This window comes from Papaver somniferum, chromosome 7, assembly GCF_003573695.1.
Source record: "Papaver somniferum cultivar HN1 chromosome 7, ASM357369v1, whole genome shotgun sequence".
NCBI lineage: Eukaryota > Viridiplantae > Streptophyta > Magnoliopsida > Ranunculales > Papaveraceae > Papaver > Papaver somniferum.
Window position 1 is genome coordinate 228,922,526 of NC_039364.1, and position 10,324 is coordinate 228,932,849.

General features: G+C 34.6%; 1 protein-coding gene across 1 annotated transcript; it reads right to left on the reverse strand.

Moving 5' to 3' along the window:
- Positions 1-4,401: 4,401 nt before the first annotated feature.
- Positions 4,402-6,732, reverse strand: LOC113299753 (strigolactone esterase D14-like). Its single transcript, XM_026548839.1, has 2 exons — positions 6,271-6,732; positions 4,402-5,130 (listed from the first exon to the last, which is right to left on the reverse strand). Exons 1-2 carry the CDS (start codon positions 6,657-6,659, stop codon positions 4,632-4,634), a joined length of 888 nt encoding a protein of 295 aa, XP_026404624.1. The 5' UTR covers positions 6,660-6,732; the 3' UTR covers positions 4,402-4,631.
- Positions 6,733-10,324: the final 3,592 nt, after the last annotated feature.

Below are 10,324 nucleotides of genomic sequence, written 5' to 3' on the forward strand. Positions count from 1 at the left end.
ATCTTGATCAAGTGAGTAGCTCAACAATCGATCAAAATCAGGATACATTAGTTGTGAAGGAAGGATAAATGGACTTGGATTCACGAATCCCTATGAAGACTTTGCAGTCGCTAAACCCTAAAAGGGTTAGGAATACGACTACTCTAGATACAACTAGGACACACCAAAAAGTAGTGTCGGGATTCAAAAATCCCAGTTGCTTGAAGTTCCCCTTTTATAGACATTCAAAACATAGGTTGCTTTAGGTTTAAGCTAAGATAGCTTTGGAACCAAGTAAACAATATCCACCGTTAGATGAATCTTTGAATCTGATTCACATAAACAAGATATACACTCTAGTTAGGTGAAAGCGTAACCGAACCATGTACAAAGACTAGGTTCAACATAGTTAGCCGAAAATAGCCGGTTTGAACTTAAAAGCTTAATATTCATTTTCATGAATACATAAGACATTATCTCGGAGTCAGAATCATGTGATCAAATAAGTAGTATTTTTAGAGAATTAATCAAATGTAAATTATCTCCTAGAAATAATTTAATCGCACTTGAAAATATAATCGACATGGTTAGTAGGTTTACAAGGTACAAATACCATTGTAGTTCGTGAATCGGTTCAGTCACATTACGTGTACCGATTTGTAAACATTTAACCAAACCAAGTTCTGGAGTTAACATAACTATTTAGTTTGCATATCGGTTTGGAAACTTTAAGACTGTTACCTTTTCCGAAGTTCACAGAACTTTTATAGTTTGCGCACCGATTTGGGTACTAAACTGAGTTCGGGAACACGTAACTGTTTTTGTTTGTGTATCGGTTTGGATACTCATCCCGGTTCCATAACCACAATTCCAAAATGGTTGGCATACGAGTATGCATACCGATATGGTTCACGAGTTTAACAGATTTTCACATGATGTGCATAAAAATATGCGTACCACAAATCTGTAAGTCGATATATAGATACTCCTTACGTGTAAGTCTGATAACACTATCTTGTATCTGAATCTATAATAGTTCTATATTTCTCTCTAAATCGATTCGAAATATTCCCGAATAACATTAATGACACATACCACTGTTCCGGGCTATTTTCAAACGATAAAACTTGAATCATGATTTTGATTCCGGACAATAAATTCTCCTTAACCGAAATTCATCAAGTATGAACAAATGTTCATTAAGCTTAGTCATTATATTTCGAGAACTAATTATCAAGATAAACTTGACTCCAAATTCTTGTCTATGCATAATAGTCTAATTGGTTATGTGACATATTCTCAAATGATAGAAGACTGAATGTAACTTGAGATATATGTGGTTCAATTTTCACTTACCTTTTGTTGATGGAGTTCTCCAAAGGCTTCGGTTGATCTTCTCCTTCAAACGGTAGAATGTAATGATGACTGCCATGATCCACTATATATCAACTACATATCTATCTTAGTCCGAGACTTAACTAATTGTAGACTAGAAATCAGATATAGTTTTGACAACTAAATTTGACAACAAGCTTGAGATAGCAACACTTGTGAGTTCGACCGAGCAATGCTCTAACAACATTGATATTAAATATCATTATATTCGACAGCTTGTCAACAAAAAGGAGATAGTTGTGGAGTATTGTGAGAGTAAAAAACAAATAGATGATATCTTGACAAAGCCATCGAAGTCTAACAATTTCATTAATATGCGTGGAAAATTAGGAAAGATAAGCCAATAGAGTCTTAGTTTGATGGAGTATGTTGGAAGATAAAACAAACCAAAACTCTGAGTTTGGTAATTTGAGTTATATGTAGAATCTTGTTATTTGTTTAGAGTTTTCTGTTTAGGTTGCTTTGTTAGAGTTTGTCGAATATTCTAGAAGAAATTTATGTTAGGAGTTTGAGTTTTATTAGGAAGTTGTTTTACTTGTTAATCAAGTCTCTCTACAACAGAGAGAACTCACATTTTAGTAATAGAATTCTTATTCGACTTATTTTTATTTTAAGTCTTTGATATCAGATTTTCTACATGAACAAATAAAAAATATTAGTCTTTTGATGTATGTCTAACATGATAACAAGTCGTTGAATGTTAATATCTACGCATGATCTGGCATGTAATCTTCAATATTTTAATTTTTTTTGACTGATCTAAAAGCGAAGAAGGATGTTATTTTATCAAATTACCTTTCAACAAGTTCACATTTGCTTTGTACATTATCAGACCTTTAAACACAATTAATGATAATTTTTGCTTGAAGGAAGATCTTTTTACAATCAAGTCAATGGTTCACCTTTGGCTATTGAGTACGAGGGACAATATTTTTTTTTTTGCTTTTTTTGGGAAGAAAATGTTATTATATGATTTTTGTTTTTGCGTGGTCCTAAATATTATAGAGAAAAACGATGGGGAATCATCTTGATTCTCTTGGGAGTAAAAATATATAGTTTTTGTTGAAAACGTTAATTGACATTACTGATTATAAAAACATGAATTGGGGTAAATTTATTTGGATAGAGAAGTATTACTCCCTCCGTACCTATTATATAGGCGGAATTTTGAATTTTCTATGTACCACTAGATAGGCAGAGCCCTATTTTCAAAATGAATTTTCTCACAAATACCCTTATTTATTGTACATGGAAACTTGTGTTAGTAAATAAGACAAAGGGTAAAACAAGAAAAAACATGAAAAAATGATGAATTCAAGGTAATTTTCTTAATCTAAGATATTTGGTCCCTCCGCCTATATATATGGTATGGAGGGAGTAGACGATTAAAAGGGGACTAATGTTATCCCACCATAGCAGGAAATAGATAGTCATTTGCAAATTGTTGAGGAAACATCCAGGATTATTTGCATAATCCTTACTCTCCCAAAATTGAATAAACTTGAAGCCAACTTGCGTAAATCTAATCAAAATTAAATAATTTTTGCATGACTACAATCAATATGTTGAAATTTATCAATTGTTTGTTTGGTCTTACTAGTCTCTTAGAGCAACGGCAGTGGTGCGATCAAAACCAAAGATCAAAGATAAAAAAAAAAGACCAAAATTTGGGTTTAGTCCGTGTTGTGACGCAACGGTACATGATTAAAATTTCGTCAGGCGGACTTTAAAATTCCGCCTCATTCTTTTTTTTTTTATTTAATTAAAATTTCATCGGGCATAATTTAAATCTCCGCCCGTTAACAAGCGTACTTTAAATTTACGCCCAGCAACAAGCGTACTTTAAATTTACGCCCGACTATATTAGAATTTGGGATTTGGTCTGGAATTTGATCTTTGATTGGGATTTGATCTTTACTCCGTCCCACTGTGTTACGATCTCATCCCAAATTTTTGGTTATACTCGCCCACTGTGGATGCTCTTACTAGCCTTATTTGGGTAGTAACACAAGTATTAGTATCAACAATATCATCATTGCTCTTTGTATGATCATCACCGCCGCTCTCATAAGAATAACTGTTTCGTTTTAATCCATTGATTGCTGACCTTGATGCACCAACTTTTGGATTTTCATATGCATTTAGCGACAACTCCACGAGCATCAACTTTTTGATTTCGTACGCAATTACCAACTTTACGGTTAGGGTGTCCTAAATGGCTTGAAAATATGGGACTTTTTTTGTGGGTCACCAATTCAGGAAGAATTTTAGTTTAGGAGAGATAATAAATCAATAATTGAGAATCCATCTATGTGGCCGAAGGCCGCCCATTTTTTTTCAGATTTTTTGGTTAAGTTTCGGGGTATAAGCATGTAACTTGTCATAAAATACCTCAAAAATGGGTTATTGATTTCACAAAATTAAGAGATTAGTGGCACTTATAGGTGTTACATGGTATTTAGATGCATTTATAACTGTAACAATTTTATGTGAAGTGAATAACTGTCGCAAAACGCTTTTATAAGTGTAACAGTTTGACCATAATAATCAAAATAAAGCATTGGGCCCCCAGTAATTTGGGGCTCTACGCATCCGCCTATACTTCCTAAGACGGCCATCATCACTTATTTATTTGTTCATCCCGTACGTATTATTTCTCCGTCACTTGGCATGTCTTCGCCATCACTTGTTGTTTCTTCGTCACTTGTCGTGTCCGCATCTTCGTCACTTGTCTTCACTTGTTGTATCATCCCCATCATCTACGCTATTTAATATTGGATTTCCTTTTTAGTTGCTTGGTTTATTTCTTTGTATAGGTTGATTTCCTTTTTCTAGTACGCCTAATAGAACGTAGGCTCACAGTAAGAAACCTTATGAAACATGAGTTTTGTTGGGAAGCCTCCGAACAGAAGCCCTGCGAAAATTGAAAGAACAAATAGCTTATTCTCAATTTCTCGCGGCTCCCTAAGACAAAGAAATGATGCATATATGAATTTTCATAATTATTCGAATCATTCGATCCTATCAGTCGTCGCAACGGGGAATCATCATTTCATACATTATTCGGTTTAATATTGACAAAGACATGATAGTTTGAAGAAGTACTAGTAGTAGTTACAACACAAACCAAAGCAAACCTTTAAGACACCTTAAAACAAACCAAACACAAACTGCAGTATATTCCGACCTACATATACCGGCTGCCCTATAATATCAGACACACTAGGTTGTACGTACATGTAACTTAATGAACCTAATTAAGCAACAACGTTAACCATTTCACTATCCAAACTAATTATCTCGTCACTATCCGATGATTCATCATTAGGTTCCAAGACTCTATCAAGAGTATCAACAAACGCATTAGTATGAGTAAGTTGAGGGAAATGTCCGTCAGCTTCAATAACTTCAACTGTGGATTCCGCTTTGATTTGCTTTTGCATATGGTAGGCGACTGACATCGGTACAACGATATCGTTTGTCATCTGAATTATTGTGCATGGAACTTGATCAACTTTCTCAAGTATATCTCTATGATCACTTAAGAAAACTGTTTTGGCAAGTGAAAGTATAATTTCAGGCTTGCTACTCACTAGACATTTCTCAAACTTGTCTACTGCAACTGGATCATTTGCATCTACCACCACTGTTGCGAAATATGAAGCCCATCCATGAAAATTCGACTCAATGTTTATGAAGATGTCTTCGATTTGTGTTTCCTCGAACCCTCCTTCATAATCTTCACAGTTAATGTACCTAAAACATAAAATGAAGTTAATGAACAAGCAAATAAGTCGTCTATGACTCTATGTATGATTCTTTTGGACTGATCGAAAAGCTAATGAGGATGCTATTTTACCAAGTTACCTTTCAACAAGTTGACATTTGCTTTGAACATTATCAGACCTTGAAACACACTTAATGGTGATTTTTGCTTAAAGGAAGCTTGGAAGCTCTTTTACAATCAAGTCAATGGTTCACCTTTGACTATTGAGTTAAAGGGACAAAAATATTTTTTTGGGGAAGAAAACGTTGTTATATGTTTTTTGTTTTTGCATGGCCCTAAAAATTCTAGAGCAAAACGATGGGGACTTATCATGATTCTCTTGGGAGTAAAAACAAATAAACAACAGACAATTTAATTATTGCCGCTAGGCCCTCTACCATATGTAAAGACCACTAGTTTATGTGTGTCGACGATGAACACCGCTAGCTCTAATGACGCTCCCATACAGGAGATGCTGGGAGCTGTGATTTTCTAGCACTTTCTTTTTCTAAGAGAAATACGGCATCTATATATATTTATTTATTTTTGTTAAAAACGTTAATCATTTTGACACTGCTACTGGTACGAATCATGAATCAGTACTAAATTTCTTTGGATAAAAAAGTATTAGATGTATCCCCAACTGCAAACAGCCTAGCAAGGAATAGATAGTTATCTGCAGATTGTTGAGGAACCGGTCGGGACAATTTGCGTAATCCTAACTCTCCCTATAATTGAATCAACTTAAGGCCAATATATTACGTAAATCTAATCAAGATTAATCGATTTGTGCATGACTATACTCAATTTGTTGAAATCTAGCCATTGTCTGCTTGGTCTTATTAGTCTCTTACTAGCCTACGGCTTACACAAATAATTTAAAGCTGTGTCCTTAAAGAGGTTCCGCGGGAGAAAAACCAAGATTTCAATTACGTTGTAAACTTATTTTTCCAAAGTGGCAAAAAAAAATAAATCCAACTTGTTATTAGATTGATGAACAACAGGATTCACCGTTCTCCGGAAATATAAATTAACAAGAAGATACGGCAACTAGAGTTAAAGAATAAGTGCAATTTTGAAACAAAAAATTACGAGTAAAAACAAGAAGTATGGCAAGATTAGTAATATACCTAGGAGAAGCGCCAAGAAGTATAAGCCTCTTGAACAAATCAGGTCTTCGAATCGAGGCCAAACATCCGATCATACCCGACATAGAGTGTCCAACAAACACTGATGATTTCAAGCCAATTTCATCCAAAAGATCAATAAGATCATTAGCGAAACCGTGGAACGACGAATGCTTCACCGGATCAAATAAATGATTTGGTTCTTGTATCGAGCCCGAGAAACACCAGTCGAAGAGTAAAACTGTATAGCGTTTAGTGAAAAACGGTATAGTCTTGTCCCAAATGGATTGATCAGTTCCAAAACCATGAGCAAAAATTATGGTGTCTTCGCCAGAACCTATGATTCTTGCGTTCATGGCTGCTGAATGAGTTGGTTGCAAGACTGCTACCATGGTTGAAGAGAACTTTAAGAAATAAGTGAAGAGAGAGGAGGGGAGAAGGGGGTAATAGTAGTGGTGGTTTTTGTTAGTTGTGATGGTTAATGGGATGTCTATTTAAAGATGAGAAAGGAGAGTTTTGATTAAGATAGGATATACTTAATTAAGACTTAATAGTGATATTTATCTGGAAAGTAAAAGTTTCACGATAATTCTTCACTCACAGCCACAGGGAGAGAGATACCGTGGAAAATCTTATGATTGATCTCAATAACTGACGGGAAAATGGGGAAGTCTACTGTCCATGACCATGACGTTCTTATTTTAAATCATCTTTATATCGAGTATAATTGCTTCCACTTGTCCAAGGGTTATTTGCGTCTTTACGTACAGAATCCCCTACATTAGGCATTTCAGTCGTATTTCACTCGTAAAGACGTAAATAACCGTATGCAGAGAAGTTTGCTAGTATCATATTCTTTAACAAGGGTATATATGGAAGGATACGGGGACTAATTTTTTTTTACTACTACACCTTTGTTTAGTAAGATAAGCTATGTTGTACCATGACCATCTACACATACTGCAACAAAATTCACTTATGTAGATGGTGTTATTTTTTTCACCGGAAGTTCAAAGCTTGCGTTGTTGCCAGAAAGTTGACCGAGTTCGCTAGCTTGAGTTCGAAGTTTAAAAAGCTATTTGACGCATATAAACATTTAAGAAAGTATAAAAAATTAATATATTCTAGCAATAGCTAGCTATCTAGTAGCCACTTTCGGTGTTGGATTAGGTGTGAACTACGTATTTCTCCATTGATTATTGCTTGAGGGTTTTCATGGCAATCACCTTCACTGGTTAGGCCTTTCAGTTTTGACTTGTTTGGATTCTTTGAATGTTAATGTAGGCATGTTTTCAATGTATATTTTTGGATATGAGATTCATTGTGCATATCCTAAGCCGTATGTTCTCAATAGCGGCAGCCGAAAGACAGTTTCTCTGCTCGTCCATTAATCGCAAGAAATTTAATTATAAAGTCCTTGGACGGAGATGCAGTTGGCCTCCAAAATACACCTCCCATCATAAATATTTACGTTATTAATATCCGAAATTAGCTTTATCAACGAACCATAAACAAGCCCGACAAGAACGGCACTTGTGACAAGTGGTTCCTCTATCTACTACCGTGTCAATAGAGGAGACCTGCGAAATTCTGATGCATGTGCTCACTTACATTATTTGATAAAGAAGGAACTCGGGATGGGTATTAAGATTTGCTAGTAGACAAGGAAACGGCCATTAATTTACATGAACGTCCTAAAGCCGATAAGAGTATATAAATCCAAATACATGCATGACTACTCCTATTGTTGCAGACATCATACGTCGTTGTATAATTCGCACTCAACAAATTATCTTCACACAATAAATTTCTTTCTGTGGAAATGACAGACGGAGAAAAGACCAAACAATGTAACAACTCGATGGATATCGGCCAAAATAAAAATGCAACAACTAACAACTACAGAACCAAAGGCCAGACTACAGAGATGTGCTGACAAACAATTCCCTCCAGAGATGGAAAGACTGTCCATGGAAGAGACAACATTTGGTTGGTAAAAAGGCAAAATGCTGTCCGTAATATAAATAATAAAAATTAGATAAAATTATTTTAATTAATTCTTTAGGTTAATTAATTACAGGATAAAACCTAAAAAGTAAGGTTTTGTCTTATTATTGTGGTCATACATCCCTGACCACTGAGAGGTGGAATAGTGTCCTGACATTGCTATCTTATGCAGTTGGATTTGGAGATAAAGTCCAGGATCTACCTTTTCTCCTTAATTATAATGAACTCCGTGGGTTTCACCACGTTGTCCGTTCAACAAAAATTAAAGGGATATAGTTTTCATTTTAACTTTTATAAAATCATAAGATAAAAATTGATGGTGATATCGAAAAATGATGTTGATATATCAGCTAACAGATAACAAAGAAAACAGGCAAAATGAAAAAATCCGAATTAAATGTATCCAACTAAACCACCTAAAATAAGAACTATCGTTGTTGCCTCAATTATAGGTATATACGGGTGCCTCATCTCCTGTCTCAAGTTTTAATGTTGTATGTATCTCCTAATAAACACTATATTGTCTGCTGAAGAGCTTAGTAGCTTATCATTCTTGTGAATCGATCGAAATTCTGTGGTGTTCTTTGATTAAATTTGTGAAGGTTATTCCATCTCTCAAATTTTGTCTCAATGGGAACTTTTAGTGGTTATGTCGTCTTTCTGCAAAAAAAATCCTTAGGTGGGACCTTTTCATGGTAATTTCCTTCCTTAATTTTGAGATTTATTTTTCTTTTTGAGTAGAAATGTTAAAATTATTAGTAAGAGAGAATAAAAAGTCTCCTTGAACCAAATTATTACAGCTCAAAATATACTGTTATAAAATTATACATGACCAGAAATTAGATATCTATAATCACTTTTCAGTGTATGATAAGGTCTCGAAATGGTGTTGTTATGAACCATTTGTTTTATAAACACCAAAGGAAAATACAACTCTTTACTTCATTGATGATCAACTTCTCCGATTTTGGTGATTTGTTTTTGCCATAACTCTCATGTTCCTTTTTCTCCATGACACCCAGATAATCGCAAAAAATAGAACCGGCCATATTTTCATCCCCCTGTTTCTCCCCTTCTTGTGAGGTTATCTGAAGTTGTGATTGCATTCTGAATAGTATTCCATGTGAAGAACTGGAATCTTGGAGGTACTAACTGTACCATATATTTTGGTGATTATCTTTGAGATATAATAGGGTACCTTGTGGTTATTTTATGTTAATTCTTCTCAAGACAAGAATAGTGTATACTACCTAAAGTTTAAGAGGAAGCTAAGATAGCTACATCCTTCATTATGTTTAACAGACAAATCACAACAACAAGTCTAACCTTAGCCTCATTCATAAAAAGTTTGGAGAAATTGGAAAATCCCTCGCTCCTTGATGGGAATCAATCCCTTACCTCTAGTCAGAGTTATGGATAAAAAGGAGGTTGGTAAAGGTATTGAATAGACTTCTGAGTGATATATGAGTTTAAGTCTCCACATACCTTTTGTTTATGAAGTTCCACAATCTCCCCTTAATAGTTCTTCGTCTTCAATCGATGAACGTCGTGAAGTCTAGAGCTTAAGTAGACTAGAAATCAAGACTTATAGTTTTGACAACTAAACTTGACAAACAAGCTTGAGATAGCAACACTTGCGAGTTCGACCGAGCAATGCTCTAACACAATTAATATTTGAAAATATGCCTGAATATTAGTGAATTTAGAAATAAAAATACTGAAAGGGTAACTAGGGTTTTGAAATATTTATAACATCACGTAATCATGTGTAGTAGTGGAATCCAGTGTCTTGGTTTTTTTTAAAATCTTGAAATCAACTTTCAATTGAGTTTGTTTAAAAATCAAATGTTTACAAGTCTGAGCAATGAATCCTTTTTCTTACCACTATAAAAATCCGATCAACTGGCCAATTTAGTCTCAATTTTTAATATAATAGACTGATTTTTCGGGGATAGTTTTTTGTAATCTCCAAAAACTGCCTTAGCTACTAATCTCACATCTTATTTAAGACAAACATGTTGAAGACCACGCTCTTCTGCCCACATCAAAA